The sequence below is a fragment of the Carettochelys insculpta genome, chromosome 11 (genome assembly GCF_033958435.1).
Source record: "Carettochelys insculpta isolate YL-2023 chromosome 11, ASM3395843v1, whole genome shotgun sequence".
NCBI lineage: Eukaryota > Metazoa > Chordata > Testudines > Carettochelyidae > Carettochelys > Carettochelys insculpta.
The window spans coordinates 48,634,904-48,655,643 of NC_134147.1; the positions used below are offsets into that span (position 1 = coordinate 48,634,904).

At 47.4% G+C, this 20,740-nt stretch overlaps 1 protein-coding gene across 8 annotated transcripts in view; it reads right to left on the bottom strand.

Annotated features, from left to right (window-relative positions):
- The window catches only part of PXK (PX domain containing serine/threonine kinase like), a 78,083-nt gene that overhangs the window by 30,846 nt on the left and 26,497 nt on the right, over positions 1-20,740 (bottom strand). For 7 of the 8 annotated variants that reach the window (XR_012646983.1, XR_012646982.1, XM_075005428.1 and 4 more), the window contains 6 exons: positions 12,016-12,093; positions 11,544-11,617; positions 10,416-10,490; positions 8,092-8,196; positions 7,792-7,893; positions 4,851-5,012 (listed from right to left, as the gene is read on the bottom strand). Coding sequence is in view for 6 of the 8 variants with exons in the window: in XM_075005428.1 (XP_074861529.1) it covers positions 4,851-5,012; positions 7,792-7,893; positions 8,092-8,196; positions 10,416-10,490; positions 11,544-11,617; positions 12,016-12,093 (596 nt within the window). In the remaining 2 variants the exon portion in view is untranslated. The remainder of the gene's footprint in view (positions 1-4,850; positions 5,013-7,791; positions 7,894-8,091; positions 8,197-10,415; positions 10,491-11,543; positions 11,618-12,015; positions 12,094-20,740) is intronic. The other variant, XM_075005432.1, reaches the window with a different exon arrangement.

The following is a 20,740-nucleotide window of genomic DNA, read 5'->3' on the forward strand; positions in this document are numbered from 1 at the left end:
AGAGAGCAGTAAATTACACACCTTGGACTTCAGAACAGCGGCTTTGGCTCCTTCAGGAGACTGATGGGCAAAATCCCCTGGGATGCTACCATGAAGGGAAAAGGAGTCCAGAAAAACTGGCAGTATTTTAAAGGAAGCCCTACTGAAGGTGCAAAAAGAAACTGTCTCGGTGCGCAGCAAGAGAAGTAAATATGGTAGGAGACCAGACTGGCTTACTGGGGAAATCCTTGGAACTTAGGCACAAAAAGGGAGCTTACAAAAACTGGAAACTTGGACAGATGTCTAGGGAGGGGTATAAACGTATAGCTTGAGAATGTAAGGCAGTTATCAGGAAGGCGAAAGTGCAACTGGAATTGCAACTCGCAAGGAATGTGAAGGATAACAAGAAAAGTTTCTACAGGCACGTTAGCAAGAAGGTGATCAGAGGGCGTGGGGCCACTACTGGATGAGGGAGGTAACCCAGTGACAGATGATGGAGGGAAAGCTAAAGTCCTTAATGCTTTCTTTGCCTCTGTCTTCACGGACAAGGACAGCTCCCAGGCTAAAGCAATAAGTGATGCATTGTGGGATGAGTGTGGACAGCCTTTGCTAGGGAAAGAACAGGTTAGGAGCTATCTGAAAAAGCTTAAACATACATAAATCAATAGGCCCGGACCTAATTCATCCGAGGGTTCTGAGGAAGTTGGCATATGTCATTGATGAGCCCTTGGCTGTTACCTTTGAAAAGTCGTGGAGATTGGGAGAGATCTCGGATGATTGGAAAAAAGGCAAATGTAGTGCCCATCTTTAAAAAAGGGAAGAAGGATGATCCAGGGAACTATAGGCCGGTCAGTCTTACATCAGTCCCTGGAAAAATCATGGAGGGGCTCCTCAAGGAAGTCATTTTGAGGCACTTGGAGGAGGGGAGAGAGTGATCAGAAATAGTCAGCATGGATTCATGAAGGGCAAGTCACGCCTGACCAATCTGATCAATCTACGATGAGGTAACTGGCTCTGTGCATTGGGGGGGGAGGCGGAAAAATCAATGGATGTGATTTATCTTGACTTTAGTGAAGCTTTTGATATGGTCTCCCACAATATTCTTGTCAGCAAGTTAAAGGAATGTGTATTGGACAAATGGACGGTAAGGTGGATAGAAAGCTGGCTAGAAGGTCGGGCCCAGTGGGGAGTGATCAACGGCTTGATGTCAGGATGGCAGTCAGTTTCTAGTGGAGTGCTCCAAGGTTCGGTTCTGCATCCTGTTCTGTTCAACATATTTATCAATGACCTGGATGAGGGGTTGGACTGCACCCTCAGCAAGTTTGCAGATGGCACTAAGCCAGGGGGAAAGAGATAGATACACTGGAAGGTAGGGATAGGGTCCAGGGTGACTTAGACATACTGGAAGACTGGGCTGAAAGAAATCTGATGAGGTTCAATAACGACAAGTGCCGAGTCCTGCACTTGGGCCGGAAGAATCCCAAGCATTGTTACAGGCTGGGGTCCGACTGGCTCAGTAGTAGTTCTGCAGAAAAGGACCTGGGAGTTGTACAGGACGAGAAGCTGGACATGAGTCAACAGTGTGCCATGGTAGAAGGCTAATGGCATATTAGGTTGCATAAAGAGGAGCGTTACCAGTAGATCCAGAGAAGTGATTATTCCTCTTATTCTGCTTTGGTGAGGCCGCATCTGGAGTACTGTGTCCAGTTCTGAGCCCCCAGTTATACAAAGGATGTGGATACACTGGACAGGGTCCAGCGGAGGGTGACCAAAATAATTAGGGGGCTGGAGCATATGACCTAGGAAGAAAGGTTGAGGGAATTGGGTCTGTTTAGTCTGCAGAAGAGAAGACTGAGGGGGGGATTTGATAACAGCCTTCAACTTACTGAAGGGAGGTTGCAAAGAGGCTGGAGAGAGGCTGTTCACAGTGGTCACGGATGGCAGAACATGGAACAACGGTCTCAAGTTGCAGTTGGGAAGGTCCAGGTTGAACATTAGGAAAAACTTTTTCACTAGGAGAGTGGTGAAGCATTGGAATGGTCTACCCAGAGAAGCAGTGGAGTCTCCATCCCTGGAGGTGCTTAAGTCTCAGCTCGACAAAGCCCTGGCTGGGCTGATCTGATGAGGTTTGGTCCTGCCTTGGGCAGGAGGCTGGACTTGATGGCTTCTTAGAACAATAGAGCTGGAAGAGACCTATGATTGTTCTATGATTCTAAGTGTACAGACAGTGGTGAACTCACAGCAGGGGCTATTTGAATGGGCACATGTGCTCACAGTGCTAATAGCAAAGACAGACAGACCGACAGACAGACACATTTCTCAGGCTCTCATACTAACATGAGTCCACAGCTAAAGGCTCACTGCTCCCGCTTGGAAATTCACAGACTTCCTGTTACTGGAGAGCAGTGGCCAGAGTGGAGTATTGAGAGGGGCAATAGGGATTGCATGTTGGACACCTCTAGAGGCGAATAAATTTGCTTTTAAGATGTGGCACTTCCATATTTGCCTTTAATCTAACTTCTGAATTTGAGCTTGATGCTATGCCCATCAGGTAACTGCGATTTTGTAATCTCAAGATGAGTGCTCCCTAAATCAAGCTAATGGTCTTTACAGTGAAGACAGTCACATGGTTTAAAAAAAAAAAAAAAATCAAGCTAACTGAATTAAATTTGATTTTATCTTGCAGTGTAGATGCAGCCTTAGATGTTTCTAGCCGGCATCTTAGCTGGTAAGTGGGGGCAGAATGGTGTCTCTCCTGGCATCTGGTGACTCCTTATTGTTTTGCTCCCCCTTTATATCCCTTTTGCCCATGACAGGAATTCTTTGTGCTCAGTTCAAAATTGACTGGAAAAGTGTTAGATCCGAAGTGGGTTCTAGTATCAGGTGAGTGTCACACGTCTTTGTAGAACCAACCACAGTTTGAGCTCAGAGGAAAACCAAATCATTCACAGGTTGTTGACTTGATCACCCAGCCTTTAAGTTCCTAAAGTATCACTACATGAAATCCAGTACTCTGTGGTCTGGCAACATCCTAGGTCCAGCAGGACCACAGATGTTGCTGGATGAGAGAGCCTGGCAGCCTGGGTCAGGGGCTTGCTGGTTGTCAGCCAGAACCTAGCTGGGAGCAGCAGCTTGCAGTGCCAGAGGAGCTGCAGATAGGGAGTCACCACCAGGGCTGGGGAGCCAGCTCTTGAACAATAGGTTACATGACTGTTTTGCATAAAGCATCGAGTATGCATATTCATAAGCCAATTTTCATAAAGCATGTGGAGGGGTGACAAATACAGCTTAAGAACTGACAAGTTTTTCTGTTCACACAGTCCTTATTACTACAAAATAAATATAGCATTTCTGAAAACCATAATACTGAGGAAATCTGAACAAGCACATTTTCCCAATATTATTCGAACAGTAAACATCAAAGTTTACTACACTAGATATAAATTTATTAATAGCAATGTACAGTAAACTCTTGTTTAACCAGTATTTGATTAACTCTCACACTTGAATAACCAGCATGACTCACAGCTGGGCAGATCTGGTCAGTGGACACCAGGAAGTAGTGTGGAGCAGCAGCATCAGAGCTGGGGTTTGTAGAGCGTGAGAGAGCAATGACCCTGGGAGCGAGGGGGTTGCGGCTCTCTCAGTTCCACTCTGCGTCCCTCCATGCTGCTCTGAGTGCAGCCAGCAGGACAAGTGGTGTCAGGGCTGGGGTTTGCACATAGCAGAGCAACTCACCACCCCCATGGGGGGGACGCCCTCTCAGTGTTGCCCTGAGTCCCTCCATGTTGCATTTGAGTGCAGCCAGCAGAATCCTCTGCTCTCCCACCCAGCGTGAGTATTCTCGATTATCCAAAGTATTTGATTATCTGGCAACCTCCCAGTCCCGTGGATGCTGGATATCAAAGAGTTTAATGTACATGCTCACACAACATACACCACTGATTTCCAGGCAGCTAATAAATAAATACACACACATCTCTTAGAACTAGAAGGGACCTCTGGAGGTCATCTAGTCCAGTCCTCTGCCCTCTTGGCAGGACCAAGCACCATCCCTGACATCTATTTGCCCCGATCTCGAAATGGCCTCCTCAAGGATTGAACTCAACCCTGGGTGTAGCAGGCCAATGCTCAAACCACTGAGCTATAACAAGAAAGAATCCACAGAAAGAACTATTTGTACAAAATACCAGAGAATTTAGTGCAGTGGGTTTAACTTAGCATAGTGAGTGTTAAAAGAGGATTTTAGATTTAACATTCAGTAGCCGACATAAAATGTGGCTCTACTTGTTGGCTAAGACTTCAGTAAATTTTGATGGCACCAAGGGTTAACACAAACCATGAACTTTTGTCAGCTTCTTTGGCAACTCAGTACAATTGTTAAACAAGGTCAGTGGCTGTCCCATGTGACACCTTATGTAATTTAGTACAAAGAGTACTCAAGGGCAAAGCAACATACTGGGTAAAAGCCTGCAAACTCTAGAATAGGACAGAGTGCTCAACAAAAGGCAAGTCAGGTCTAGCTTCTCTGCAGGCACAGAGCATACTGTGATGTATAATCTGTAGCTGGGAAATAACCTGCAACACACACACGAATGCCGTTGGGCTTATTAGCTTTGGAGAACCAGATAGCTACATATTTCCTCCAACTCATTCTTCTTTTAAAAAAAACAAAAGAACATTCTCTGTTCCATTCCAGGGATACAGTCTAATCTGAGCAAAGCCTACAGATGTCATACTTTCTACAACAGCATTAAGGTCATGATCAAGGACAGATAGACTAGGGTAATATTTTATTGCCAAGCACCATATCAAATCTACGATGAACTTACATGTATGAAACATCTAGGTCATCCCTTTAAGTGACTTACATTAATTTTCCGAAATTGTGAAAAATAAGATCGATAAAAGGATGGGAGTCCCAACAAGGAGTTCTCTAGATCCAGCAACCTGCATGTATCACCATCCAACACCACATTGGCAGAATGTAGATGCCCATAAGGAAATCCTTTTTCATGTAAGAATTTTAATACCTGAAAGATCAGAGAAGAAAATGTCACTGCAAGGAAGTCTGCTGCGTTGATTTTCAGACAATGTTTGAAGCGTACTTAATAGAATGCTCAATGGTTGCATACGGTCATCCAACCCTGGGTCCTTCATTTTTCCCCATTCAGCTCTCACCTTCTAACTCAGGGGTGGGTAATAATTGTTGATGGGGGCAGAGCACTCCAAGAATCTGGAAAGTGGTAAAGGGCTGCACTCTTCCATTACATTAATGGAGGAGGTACAGAAGAGTGCTTGGGATCAGGAGAGGGTGTGGGATCTAGGAGGAAGTTTGGGTTAAGAAGGAGATTGTGACTGGGGGCAGAGTCGGAGGGGTCAGGGACAGAGGAATATGGGGAAGGAGGGGCTGGGGTGCCAAAGGCAGACTCCAGCCAGGAGACCCTTAACCTGGGTGACTCCCGGCCAGCGGGTCCTCTGCCTTCCATGCCCCAGCTGGCCACTCAGAACAGCCAGAAGGGGCCATATGCCTCTGAATAGCTGGAAGCCTGAGAGGTGGGAGGGAGAGAAGGGTTCTTCCAGGTGTGCCTGCTCTTCAAACGGGCATTTCCCACTGGCCATAAATCAGCCAATAAGACCTGCAAGATTTTACTCCAGGGCAGGGCCTGCACATGAAGTCTCTCTCCCCCGTACCATCTGCCTTACAGCTATAGACAGACAAAAACAGAGCCCAGCAACTGGCTGGCCTGAGCAGCACACAGGGATGCGGCAGGCAGAGAGCCTGACTGAAGCTCCTGCTGCACCTATAGGTTGGATCCAGCAGCCTGGCATGCCACATCCAGCCCATGGGCCAAATTTTGCTTTGCCCTGTTCTAGCCACACTGTCTGAGTCAAGCCCTGTACTACAACTACAGCTCTTCACACACAGATTGGGACTGGCACCACCGGTATGATCACACTCATCTCTATGCCTCAGGTGATATTTCCCCCAAATCCACAAAGCTCTAGACCAGGGATGAGCAAACTTTTTACAATCAGGCCCCATTTTTTCTCCCAGCCATTAGCCGGGCCCTCCGCCCCAACCTATCTAATGTAATCCACACTGATGGAATTTTGGTTATGTTCAAAAATGGCAAAAAAAAACCTTTTGGCATGTGTAAGAAAACATGTAGAATATAAAAACATTATTAATCGGTATATAAATGTGAATACGCACACATAAACACTAACCTATTTCAACATTTGAATGAGATGGATAAGCCTGACACCAAGCAGCCAATCATGGTGTACCCCCCTTATGAAATGTCATGCCCCCTGCCACCAAAGCAGTCCAACCCCACTTTGTGCACCCCTTGTCTGGAGGTCCATGTTCTCACATTCCACTCGAACAACTTCCGCCAGACACGTCAATCAGATTCTGCTGCACTTGGACTTTAACATTTCATGGAAGAGGCTGGATCTCAACCATCCTGTCTCCCCTGTAAATCAACTACCCTGAGAGATGCATAACTGTACTACTCTTCTCCAGAAGCTTATGGGAGTTTCTCAGCTGATTGTGGGAGTTTACTCTCCTCCCCCACAATTACACCAGGCTCCCCAAAGGGCTTCTGAAAATGCCCAAAAGCGTCTGCTTCACCTCATCATTCCAGAAACAATGGGAGAGATAGGGGGCAGGACATCAAGGACCAAGAAGAGACAAAGATCTTTTGGGTGAAATGATCTACAGCTTAGAGCAAGGAATGAGCACAAGTAAAATGAAAGGTCTGTATTTACTTCCTCTAAAATCTCAGCCCTGGCAAGGGACATTTGACAAATGGTAATAGCCAGAAAAGGAAAAACATGAGTCTCCTATACAACAAACACAGAAACTCACATGACGGAAGTTTGCCTCAGCCTCACATGTGGAAAGGAATGTATCTAAAAGACCTACAAGTAGTTTGTTCAGTGTAACAATAATGCTTGTTATGTAAGACTTTACCCCCGAGGCTCCTAACACTACTGCCAACATTTCTGATTTCTCAACACCAAATGCTAAAAAGAGATAAAATAGACTGAGCTAAGGAAAACATCAGAAGATGAGATAAGTTAATAGTGTACTATCAGCCTATGGAATATGATCTTAACTCAAGAGAGTCTTGAAAGTTGGTACCCATCAAACACTCACCATACATGAAAATTACTCTGGTTTAACCACTACCAGCACACAGACTGAAGAGTTCTTGGGTGGTGGGGAGTAACAGCCTAATAAGAGGGATTTAGCTACTGTTTCTTAAACATCAGAGAAGAGTCAAAATCAAATATTTGCTTTTAAACCAATTTTTGGAAGACTAAAATGTTCAATGATGTAAAGTGCAGCAACTATGAGAGATTCAACTTGTTTTTTCTGTAAAATTTACTAATTTGGAACAATTCCAGTTTGAAGGAGCACCCCTCTTAATTCCTAGAGTAAGATTTTTTTTCCTTCCAAAATTACTGTAAAAGCACTGAGAAGGGTTGATAAGGCTTCCCAGCAGATAGGAAGAAGGGGATTTCGAAGTTGCCGGGGTCCTTTCGAAAAGGAGTCCCATCTGGACGAGCCGCGTCTATTTCAAAGTGCCGCAGCTGCCAGCTTTCTAATGAGGCACTGAATATGTATTTCAGAGCTTCATTAGTAAACTTCAAAATGGCCATTTGCATGGCCATTTCGAAGTTTTGGGCTAGTGTAAACATAGCCAATCTAAGCTGTTAATTCTGAGGATATTTTCAAGCTGTTACCTAGGGGGAGATTATCTTTTTAGACACAAATGCATTTTAGACAATGCAAGGGATTACCTCTAGTATTTGTCTCCCAAATGTTTTTATTTGCTGAAGTTCAAGACCTTGAATTTTTTTGGGATTGCAGTACTTCCTCAGGAATGGGTCTTTCGGTTTAGCCTTTGAAGAAAAAAGATACACCATTAGTAATTAAAATGTCAAACGCCATGTTTGCTAATAAGCAGTTATACAGAAGAAAACCTGACTCCTGATTTACTCAGCTGTAAAACCTAAACAGCACTTTGTGGTCTTTAGAGGATGTGTTACAACAAATCATGCCAGAGCATTCTTCAAAAAATCAAAACCAATTTACAGTACCTTATAGATAAGGTCCTTTAGTGTTCCCTTCTCATTGAATGGTCTAATTACCAGTGCTGAGGAGTCATTGGCTGTGGCAAAAATGACTTTATAAATGTAGGGATGCTGTCAAAAGAAGAAGCTATCAGGAAACAACATACATTTTAATGTAGATCACAGTAAATTCATGCTAGATTCATTTAAAAGAGAAGATACATCCTGAAATAATATCATGCATCTCAATTCATTGTTTAACAGAATTGCAAATCAGATTCTGTAGTCACAGCTGCTTTACGTACCATGGTTTTAATCTTAACCAAGGGGCCATCGTAGCAAGGACTTTATCAAACGTACCCTGAAATAGACAGGACTCCTTCTACTCATTTCAGTAACAGCTGGACTGGGCCCTACATGCAGCTAATAGGAATAAGGGTATTTCGACATTTGTAGGGTCCTTTCGAAAAGGACCCCCATGCAGATGAGACACATTCAAGCGAAACACGGCACTTTCTGGCAGCATGCTAATGAGGCACTGAATATTCATTTCAGCGGCTCATTAGTATTCTCCGATTTGGCCATTAGCATGGCCATTTTGAAGTTTTGGCCAAGTATAGACATGGCATTTGTCTCTAAGTTGAATAAAGTCAGTCCTGGGTTTGTGGGCTCAGGCCCTAGAATTGCACATGAGGTAGTTCAATTTCATGGATTTTCTCGGAAACTAATCACTCCCTAGAGTAACTCAGAGCAAGTGCAATGAGGCATCCTGAGGCAAGGTGCCACAGGACAACTTGTTTTTGCAGCTATAGACTAACATAGTTACCCCATGAGATCAGTGCAAGTAGACACTACTTAATTTTGCTGACAACTTTCCTTTCATGATTGGAAAAATAACAGACATACTTTAAGAGGTTTACAAAATTTTGGCTGTAAGAATTAGCTTCAAGGTGATGCAGCAAAAAAAACAAAAGACATTTCAACATTGAGACAAGCCATGCAGGACTTCCTTTAGAGTCACCAAATACCATTCCTTATTCAGACAGAGCTACTACTATTGAATTCTGCCCCATGCGTAGTAAGATAAAGGCTTAAGTCCATACATCACAGGCCTAGTCTGAGGCTCAAGACCTAGCAACAATGGAGAAAACACGGGTAAAAGCAAAGCTAAGCTGTGAACAAAAAAAAAAATCAAGCCCCTGAGAATAGAACACAGCACAGACAAGGCTGAGAGTACAAAACATTAATTGGTAATTGGCCCAGGTGCAGAACAATAATTGGTACCATCCGAAATCAGATGGTACCACCAGCTCATTAAAAAAGGCCTTGGTACCTACTCCTCACAGACACAGGTTCAGGAAAGGATCTACAATGACTGCATGATGGATAAGAGATGATTTAACCAAACCACAAGGTACAGGGAAGATGGGTGGTACCTAAATAGCATCAGAGAGTCGTAACCTGACAATGACTGAGGGTGGCAACCTGATACATCAGCAGCGAGGCGTGCTTTGTTTGTAACTGTATATAACCTGGTGTCTTGGTGGGGGGGAGGGGTGTCATTTTTGTCTGACCTACAAGCAGAGGAATTCCCACGGACTGTGTCAGTCCATTGAAGCAGGTGCATATGTGCAGCAGTTCAGCAGAACCTGTTTGACACCTGTTACTGTGCCTTGTTCCACAATAAACTTAGCCGGGTACCTTCTATCCTTATCTGATCTGTGGTCTTTGCAGAACCTCATGGGGTCTGTTGTGACCATTGGGCCCACATCATTGAACACACATGCAAGCAGCCTTCTGGTCATCATCATCACAGGAGGCAAAGACCCATGAGGACACTATGGCAGTAAATCTGCCCAACTCCAATGTAGTGCTTGCTCCTTGTTACATAGGAGCTAAAAGCATTGCCTCTATTGTTTCCTCAGCCTGCGCCTCCAGACTACTGACGGATTACAGACAACACAGAGACTCTAAACACATTTCACTAATATCCATTACGCCTTCAGGACATCTCTGATGAATTATCAAATGTAGACAGCACTATTCTGACAGCCTGAAAATCCTGGAACTTTAAGTTGATGCTAACTCAAGTATCATGAAAGATAGGAAAAAAAGCAAAACAGCCATATCTGACAGTTCTGGTGTTACCACTTTCTTGGGTGGCTGCACATTACCTCACCAAGGTGCACGAGGCTTAACTATGCATTCAAAGGCTTTGTTCTCTTCAGATTAAAGCATTTTTGTAAGTACATGATATTTTTACATTAGACTGCAAACACTTTTTTGGGATTAGTGCTCCTAAAGTTTGGTTTTGGGCTGGCTCAGTTGAAGAATTAAAATGTAACACTCACAGAAAAAGAAGGAAGAAGTTTCACAGCACACTGGAAGTCTTTGTCAGACAAATATTTATCAGGGCCAAAGTCGGCCTACAAATAAACACAAACAGTAAGGCATCATCAGCTGCACAATATATAGACAAAAAGATAGAATGATTTTCACTTAATTTTCTCACAAGTTATTAAAACAGCTACTTCTGCAAAGTTTACCTCTAAAGAGTAAACAAGAGAAAATGCTAACGAAAGGTAACACTTTATACAGTCTGAAAAGAAAAAATTCTGGAAACTAAACTAGCTCACAACTGTAACAGAGGTAGCCCTGTTAGTCTGTACTCCAACAAAACAAAGTAGCAGAAAGGTAGCACTTTAAAGACTAACAAAGTTATTTATTCAGTGATGAGCTTTCGTGGTACATACCCACAGCTCATCACCCAATAAATCATTCTGTTCGGCCGTGTCTACACTAGCCCCAAACTTCGAAATGGCCATTTCGAAGTTTACTAATGAAGCACTAAAATACATATTCACTGCCTCATTAGCATGCAGGCAGCCGTGGCACTTCGAAATTGACACAGCTCGCCCCAACGGGGCTCCTTTTTGAAAGGACCCCACCTACTTCGAAGTCCCCTTATTCCTATGAGCAGATGGGAATAAGGGGACTTCGAAGTAGCCAGGGTCCTTTTGAAAAGGAGCCCCGTCGGGACAAGTCGTGTCAATTTTGAAGTGCCACGGCCGCCTGCATGTTAATGAGGCGCTGAATATGTATTTCAGCGCTTCATTAGTAAACTTCGAAATGGCCATGTAAATGGCCATTTCGAAGTCTGGGGCTAGTGTAGACATAGCCTTAGTCTTTAAAGTGCTACATTTCCTTAGCTCACAACTGGTTCACTTAACCACTTAGAGCTGGATCCCAAATACCCATATTTACATTTTTCTGTTATTCACATGCAGTATCTGATAAAACATCATGAAGCTAGGTTTCACTAAAGTAATATCTGAACTTAAAACATTTATGACTTTTGCTGGGGACAAAGGCAGTCATCCACACAGATGGAGTTTTATAAGGCTGGTTTGACCAGTTCATTTGTAACTGACTATCCTGAAGAACCTGAAAGTAGGATGAAATTTGAGATGCCAGCATACCCAGCTTAACATTAGCCGCTCCTTTGGTTGATTCTTACTCTTCATCAAGAAATACTTCTTGCGGATTCGCCAGCCTATTAAGAACAACAGTTTTCATTTTTGTATTTAAAAAGCTACTGAATCACAGTAGGGTTTTTATGCTCACTCTTCTTGCTTCTCCACTAAGAAAACTATTCTACATTTATTCTATCAGCATAGTATTATATCAGTAGATACCAAAATTATGTCAATAATTTAAGGTTTCAGTGCCAAGTATTACCAGTGGTAAGACTCCAAACCCCTTATCAAATTCACATACATAAAAATAGTCCTTTTCTAACTTGGCTCAAACTGCTACAATCATTCTCCATTTTAATTCAATCACCTTCACAAAGGGGGACATTTAAGAATTGACTAATCTATTTGCCCAGGAACATTAACTTGGCAGCAGGTGTTTTGCCTCCACCACAGGCCCAAACTGTCAAATTCTTACCTATATCTTTTAGTGGCTCCACCACCTCCCACTTTGGCTCCGAACGAAAAAACATTGAAACATGCTGTAAGGCAATTTCTGCAATGAGATTTTTAAATGTCTGTTAATTATACACAGGTTGCTGAATGTTCAGCTTGAGAGGCAAACTGCAGGGATTCAGGCTCTGTTTCACACATCACAGAGAGTAGCAATATTGTTTTTTCTTTTAACTTATGTCACAAAAGATGGATGAAAAGTGTTTCAACTGTTAATCTGTAGTAGGTGTGATCATCCAAGAAAGTGTAAATCAGTTGGCTTAGGGAAGTATGCATTCTCTCTGCACGCCACAAGACCCAAGACACCTCTCCCCACCCCAAGACCATTCAGATCCAGGATTCATGGTCTTGATTTCCCCACATCTGGTCTGCCCTACAATGTAACAGGACTCATCTTTGTTATTCATCTTTAATGCCAACTTTTAAAGCCTTTATTTATATTTAATTCTGCCATTACTATGTACAAATTGTCCTCTAGCACCTTAAAGCCTAACCAATTTATTTATTAGGTAATGAGCTTTCATGGGTAAGATCTGCCCACAAAAGCTCACTGCCTAATAAACAAATTGGTTAGGCTTTAAGGTGCTAAAGGACTGCCTGTTTTTTGTGAAGCTACATACTAACACAGGTAACCCTCTGACATTATGTACAAACTATTCATTTGTTTAGTCTACTATTTGCTGGTCTGCCACTTCAGACTAACTAGGGCTGACTAGTACAAAGCCACTTCCCTGCAGACTTTCCGCTGGCAGTGTGTAATTCTGAAAAAGTGAAATCATTCCCCATTATTGGATGCAGACAGCACTCCCTGGCAGCTGCGAAGGCAACTCTTGTTAGGAGTTCAGAAGGTGAGTTAAGACAGAGAAAATATCACAATGAAACTCTCTAACGTCACTGGTTTTGACTGAGTCAAATAGTACAAGTACAATGGTTACTGCTACAGAAATAAAATTGCACAATGGCTGTCTTAGTTTGAAAACTTCTTTCTGGAGCTGGATGAGTTTATCTTTCTACATCAGTGCTCCACAAGTTATAGGTCTGGGATACATAAACAGAAGAGAACAGGAAGTCCGGTGGCACCTTATGTACTAACAGATATTTTGGAGCATCAGCTTTCGTGGGAATCATGCATCTGACAAAGCGGGTCTTTGCCCACGAAAGCTGATGCTCCAAAATATGTTAGTACATAAGGTGCCACCGGACTTCCTGTTGTTTGAGGACACATGTGACAGAGTGCGGGGAGGGCCTGTGTGAGTCAGGCTGGATGTCTGAGGCAAGCAGAGCAGTTCCCAGTGGCTAAGGATGACCCTGGGGCTACAACTGGCAGGTAACACCTCTGCCCTGAACAAAGGGGAGGGAGGAGCTGAGCTGAGTTTTGAATCGGGGGCGGCAGTTAGGAAGGTGGGGAAAGAGGAGCTGGAAGGCAGCCAGCCTGAGGAGGGGGAAAGCTACACCCCAGAGGGGCACCCCTCGGGGTCTTCTCCCCAGGACGGGTTGCAAGGACTGTCTCTGGCTGCTGTGCTGTCGCTTCTGTGAGAAACTGGGCATCTGTTGCCTAATAAACCTCCTGTTGTACCTGCTGAGTGAGTGTCACTCCTGCCAGCAGACGGGGTGCAGTGCAGGGGGACCCCTGAACCCCATCACACTGGTGTCAGAAGTGGGATGCACTGCACCCACGGATGAGCTCCCAGCAGTGGCTGACTGAGCGCAAGAGAAGGAAGGAGCCTCACAAGAGCCAGAAGGGGAACAGAGCAATTCCTGCAGCTGCTGCTGGTGAGTGGATAACCTGGGAGACAGCGGGGAGATGGATTATACCCGACTCCTAAAGGCAGAACTAGCAGGGCTGTGCAGAGAGAGGGGTCTGACCGTGGGGAAGGCAACCAAGGCCCAGCTGATTGCCCAGCTGGAAGAGAATGACCGATCTGGGGGGCAGAGCCTGTCCCGGCAGAAAGTGGCTGGTCAGCCTCGGGAAGCGTTTCGGATTCTCCGACAGGAGCAGGGGCTCGACGCCGTCAGACAGACACGGTGCCCGCCAGGTCACGCTCAGCTAGCGGTGGTCCATCACGGGCAGAGTTCCCCACCGCAGAGCTGCGACGGCTGGAGCTCGAGGTGAAATTAAAGGAACTGGAAGCTCAGGAACAGCAAAGAGAAAGTGAGCGCCATGAACGGGAAAGAGAGCGTGAGCACGAGCGCCAGGTACAAGAGAGACAGCAGGAGGAGAAAGAGCGAGAACGGGAGGAGAGCGAGCCATGGCAGAGGCGAGACACCAAGAGGCCCCAGCTGCAGTAAGCGGGGAGAGGGCCAAACGGCTCGGGGTGGCCAGTCACTTGGAGGCGCGCGTGCTGGCCCAGTGTCACGACCCAGGGGACATGGACGAGTTCCTTACCGCCTTTGAGCGAGCCTGTGAGTTGCATGAGGTTCCCTCAGCTGAGTGGCTCTGGCACCTCACCCCCTTGCTGGGCCAGAAGGCCGCAGCGGTGCTCAGCCAGCTGGAGGGGCTGCAGCCTGGGGACTATGAACGGTTCAAACAGGCCCTGCTGCATAAGTTCGGGCTGACTCCGGAGATGTACAAGAAGTTGTTCCAGGAGGCGCAGAAGAGGCCAGAGGAAACCCATGTAGATACAACCGCCCGCCTGAGGCAATACTACCGGAAGTGGGTGTTCGGAATGGGAGCCCAGTCCGTAGAGGACCTGATCGAGCTGGCAGTCCTGGAGTGATTGTACGAGATGTGCTCACCTGACCTGAGGGTGTGGCTCGTGGACCGGAAGCCAGGGGATTCACACAATGCAGGGAAACTGGCAGATGACTTCACAAACAGCCAGGCCAGGTTTGAAAGTGAGCCCCACAAAGAGAGGGAGTCCCGGAGAGACCGAGAATCTCAGAGAGACCGGTTCCTGACTGTACGATAGAGGGGACCACCTCTTGGGCGAGCCCAGGAAAGAAGGGCCAGCCACCCACCCCCCAGAAAGCCAAGCAGAGCCTGGACAGAGCAGCTGGCCCGAGGGACACAACAAGACCCAGGCTGTTATCGCTGTGGGCAAAAGGGGCATAGAGCAGCCCAGTGCCCCAAGCTCCCAGACAGGTTGAGCAGGCCGGGGGGTCATGGAGTCAACTGGGGGGGAGTCCCAGAAGCCAGAGGGGCTGGCGGCCAAGGCAGGTGGTGCTGACAGTGGGCACTCGGATTGGGCCAAGTCCGCCCCACAGACCAGCTCTTCGGGGGGACCAAAAGCTCAGAGGTCAGTTTACAGAGTGGGGGCGGCACTACCTCTGTGGAGCAAGCGTCTCAAACACCTCGAAGTAGACGGGAAAAAGGTCACGGGGTTCTGGGACACAGGCGCTGACGTGACGCTGGCCCGACCCAGGGTGGTGGCACCGGGCTGCATGATACCCAATTCCCACCTGACGATAAAAGGACTTGATGGGACCCCTTTCAAGCTGCCCATGGTGAGGGTGCACCTGAAATGGGGGAAGAAGGAAGGCCCCAAGGAAGTGGGCGTGCACAGCCATTTGCCGGTGGATGTACTGATGGGGGCTGACCTGGAGAACTGGCCAGGTGAACGCCCTTGTGCCCTGGTCCTGAACCGTAGCCAAAGAAAACGAGGGGTGCGTTCCCCAGATTCAGGGGTACAGGCCCAGCCAAAGTCACAGGAGCCACAGGGGCCAACCCTGAGAGAAAGGGGGCCCCCAAAAACCAGATCTCACAGGCCAGAGGTGCTGGAGCCAGGCAGGGATGGGGAAGTAGCATACGCCCCTGCCCCAACCGAAGAATTCCAGGCAGAGCAGCAGAGAGACCCCTCCTTGCAGAAGCTGAGGGAACTGGCCAGTCTCAGCCCAGCTCCACAGCCGGGGGAGGGCTGCAGGAAGAAATTCCTGTGGGAAAAGGGATTCCTGTACCGGGAATGGGCTCCCAGATGCAAAGTGGAGCCATGGAAGGTCCAGAGGCAACTGGTGGTTCCCCAAAAGTACCAGCGCAGGTTGCTGTACCTAGCCCATGATGTTCCGCTCACAGGACACCAGGGGATCCACCGCACCAGGAGAAGGTTGTTACAGAACTTTTTTTGGCCTGGGATCTTTGCAGCTGTCCGTCTGTATTGCCTGTCCTGTGATCCTTGCCAGAGGGTGGGGAAGACCCGGGACAAGGGAAAAGCTGCCCTGAGGCCACTGCCCATCATAGAAGAGACTTTCCAGAAAGTGGCTATAGATATAGTGGGACCCTTCAGCAAGGCAACGCGTTCGGGGAAGAAATATATTTTGGTGGTGGTAGATTTTGCCACGCGATACCCAGAAGCAGTGGCCTTGACCTCTGTCGACGCTGACACCGTGGCAGATGCACTGCTGTCCATTTTCAGCAGAGTGGGGTTCCCCAAGGAGGTCCTCACAGATCAGGGGTCCAACTTCATGTCGGCCCTATTGCAAAGCTTGTAGGACAAGTGTGGGGTCCGGCACACCTGGGCCACAGCCTACCACCTGCAGACCAATGGGCTGGTGGAGAGGTTCAATGGGACTCTGAAGCAGATGCTGAGAACCTTCATGAATCAATACCCCCATGACTGGGACAAGTACTTACCCCACCTGCTGTTTGCATACAGGGAGGTGCCCCAGGAATCCACGGGGTTCTCCCCGTTTGAGCTGCTGTACGGAAGGAGGGTACGGGGACCCTTGGACTTGCTCAGAGAAGAGTGGGAGGGGATGGCCTCTCCTGAAGGGGAGTCAGTGGTACAGTATGTACTGACCTTCCGGGAAAAACTCACCAAGCTCATGGGCCTGGCCAGGGTGAACCTCTCCATGGCCCAAAGGAAGCAAAAGGTCTGGTATGACCGTAACGCCGGGGCCCGAGCCTATGCCACCGGGGACCAAGTGATGGTCCTTGTACCTGTGCGGCGGAACAAGCTGCAAGCGGCCTGGGATGGGCCCTTCAAGGTCGTCAAACAGCTAAATGATGTGAATTATGTGGTGGAACTGTCAAACCGGGCCCACAGCCACCGGGTCTATCATGTGAACATGATGAAACCTTACTGGGACAGAGAGAACTTGGTGCTGGCCGTGTGCAGACACTGGGAGGGGCAGGGAGATGATCCCTTGGTGGATTTGCTCACAAGGACTGGAGCTGGCTCCTTGCTGGAGTCTATTCCCCTCTCAGACCAGCTGACCCCTGCCCAGCAGATGGAGATCAAGGAGGTGCTGCATTCACACCAACAGCTGTTCTTGGACAGACCCGGACGCCCTGACCTAGCTGTCCACCGAATAGAGACAGGCACCCACGCCCCTATCAAGTGTGTGCCATTCAGAGTCACAGGGAGGACGGCTCAGGACATAGAGCGGGAGGTTGAAGACATGCTGGCTCTGGGGGTGATCCAATCCTCCTCCAGCCCCTGGGCCTCTCCCATGGTGTTAGTCCCTAAAAAAGATGGATCTGTTCGGTTTTGTGTGGACTATTGCAAGCTTAATGTCATCACTGTATCGGACGCCTACCCCATGCCCAGGCCTGATGACCTTTTAGACAAGCTGAGGGGAGCCCGTTACCTCACCACCATAGACCTCACCAAGGGGTACTGGCAAGTGCTGTTAGACCAAGATGCCCGGCTTAAGTCGGCTTTCATCACCCCTGTGGGGCTCTACGAGTTCTTGGTCCTGCCCTTCGGCCTCAAGGGGGCACCTGCTACCTTCCAGCATCTGGTGGACCAGCTACTGAAAGGGATGGAGAGCTTTGCCCTGGCTTACATGGACGACATTTGCATCTTCAGCCAGACATGGGAGGACCATGTGTCCCAAGTCAAGCAGGTGCTGGACCGACTCCAGAAGGCTTGTCTGACTATCAAGGCAGGGAAGTGCAAGGTGGAAATGGCTGAGGTGACCTACCTGGGCCACAAGGTGGGCAGCGGCTGCTTAAAGCCAGAGCCAGCTAAAGTGGAGGCTGTCAGAGACTGGCCCACACCCCAGACTAAGAAACAGGTCCAGGCCTTCATTGGGATGGCGGGGTACTACCGGAGGTTTGTGCCCCACTTTAGCTCCATCGCAGCCCCCCTCATGGAGCTATGTAAAAAGGGAAAGCCTGACAAGGTGGTCTGGACCAAGCAGTGCCAAGAGGCCCTCTGCGCGCTGAAGGAGGGTCTGGTCAGGGCCCCAGTGCTGGTAAATCCAGATTTCAACAAACCCTTCCTGGTGTTCACCGATGCCTCAGACGTGGGGCTGGGGGCGGTGCTAATGCAGGTGAATGACAAAGGGGAGAAACACCCCATTGTGTACCTGAGGAAGAAGCTGCTGCCCCGGGAGCAGAACTACGCAGCCATAGAGAAGGAATATCTGGCCATGGTGTGGGCGCTGGGGAAGCTGCAGCCGTACCTGTTTGGATGGCGTTTCACCGTGTACACCGATCACTCACCCCTGACCTGGCTGCATCACATGAAAGGGGCCAACGCCAAGCTCCTGCGGTGGAGTCTGCTCCTGCAGGACTACGACATGGAGGTGGTCCATGTGAAGGGGAACACCACCACCATAGCCGATGCCCCGTCACGCAGGGAGGGCCCTGAACTTCCCCAGGTCACTGGCTAAGTGACCCCGCTCAGTTCGGTCTGGAAGGGGGGAGAGATGTGATGGAGTGGGGGGAGCGCCTGTGAGAGTCAGGCTGGATGTCTGAGGCAAGCAGAGCAGCTCCCAGTGGCTAAGGATGACCCTGGAGCTACAACTGGCAGGTAACACCTCTGCCCTGAACAAAGAAGAGGGAGGAGCCGAGCTGGTTTTTGAATCAGGGGCGGCAGTTAGAGGCTAGGGAAAGAGAGCTGGAAGGCAGCCAGCCTGAGGAGGGGGAAAGCTACACCCCAGAGGGGCACCCCTCGGGGTCTTCTCCCCAGGATGGGTTGCAAGGACTGTCTCTGACTGCTGTACTGTCGCTTCTGTGAGAAACTGGGCATCTGTTGCCTAATAAACCTCCTGTTGTACCTGCTGAGTGAGTGTCACTCCTGCCAGCGGACGGGGTGCAGTGCAGGGGGACCCCTGAACCCCATCACAATACAGAACAACATGGCTACCTCTCTGATACTCATAAACAGAAGAGGTGCTTCTTGCTCAGCTCTTCTTCCAGATGCAGTGACAGTCATGAACGATTTCCCCTCCAGTCCTGAGGGCCATCCTCATTACTGTTCACAGCCACTCAACTGCCCTGGGGCTAGATGTGACTAGTTACAAAGGGAAGCATTGCAGAGGGTATTAAATATATTGACTCATGCATCTGAAGAAGCAGGTCTTTGCCCACGAAAGCTTATGCTCCAAGGTATCTGGTAGTCTATAAAGGTGCCATAGGACTACTACTTGTTTTTGAATATATTTTCAACTTTCTTTACTGAAAGCTAAGTTAGAAACCAGAAGAACAGCCACAACCATTTGGTTAGCAAGAACCACCAGCAAGATCTCCATGAATCAAATTTGGGTGCTGCTGTTTTGGTTTTTAGAGTTTCTGCATTTAGTATCTTCTACAAAAAACAAGAGAATTTTCAGTCAACAAGATCCAAAGAAAATTCTGGTCTCGTACAAAAGAATTTATTGCCAGAAGCTTTAGCGTGGTTAATATTTAAGTACTATAGAATTCTTCCCTCTCCCTTATTTACTAATATGTGTTGTACTATGAAGAAAGGAGGGGTTGGGGGACATACAAGTCCAGAAGCAGCAGTATATGGTGAAGAAGGACTGGTCCCTAACAAGCTAGGCGAGCTCCAAGAGGGACAGTTAGTATGGTGAATTATTTATTAGTAGTATTAAAAGTACATGCATAGCCATTCAATAACTTTTCTCCTACCACCCCCAACTTATACTGTGTACCTATCAACATTTCTCAAGATGTATGATCAAAGTATGTCATGTTTGTATGTATATACCACCTCAAATGTACAGTGCTTTACACAGATCAAGACATTTCCAGTTCTGAAGAATTGAAAAGCAAAGTAGAACCATAATACAAAAATATGTAAGTCTCTTACAATGCTTTTCACCAGAAGATATCACAGTGCTTTACCAACAGGCAAACCTTATTGTTCCCATTTTACAGATAGGAAAATTGAGACAGATGTATGTGACTTTCCCAAGACCACTCACCAGGCCAATGGCCAAAGCATAAATAAAATCCTTATCTCCCAAATGCCAGATCATGGCTCTCTGCAGAAAGCCAAACTACACCTGGAACAAGAGACCCTGAAAAGCAGCCCAGGACAAGGCAGTTACTGCTGATATGCAGAAAACAAGAGGGGTTAACAGAGGAGACGGGGACCTAGGGAGAATTTGGAAGAGGAAAACAAGAGAAGTTGATCTCACCAGGTAAACTCACTTATCCTTATCAGTTAAATGGGAAGAGTTTCACAGAGGGGTAAGTTTGTCTCCCCAAGCTTGTGCTACCGTAAGTATACTTTATAGCGCATGCCAGAAATATGACTACGTCAAAAGCATGGGCTGGGTGTCAGGACTCCATCATTTGATACTCAGCCCTCAATGTGTGCCCTTGAACAAATCACAACCACTGCTCGCTATCCCCCATTACAGATGCATAATCCACTCTCTCTAACACTGGCATGGAGAATGCAAAGTGTGAAATGCCAGCTACACCATGATGCAGCAGCCAGCAATCTGTGAGTTATCACGGCAGCACGCAGTAATATATGGAGTCGCTAGAGAAACCAAGAGGAATTTGCACCAAGGGCTTC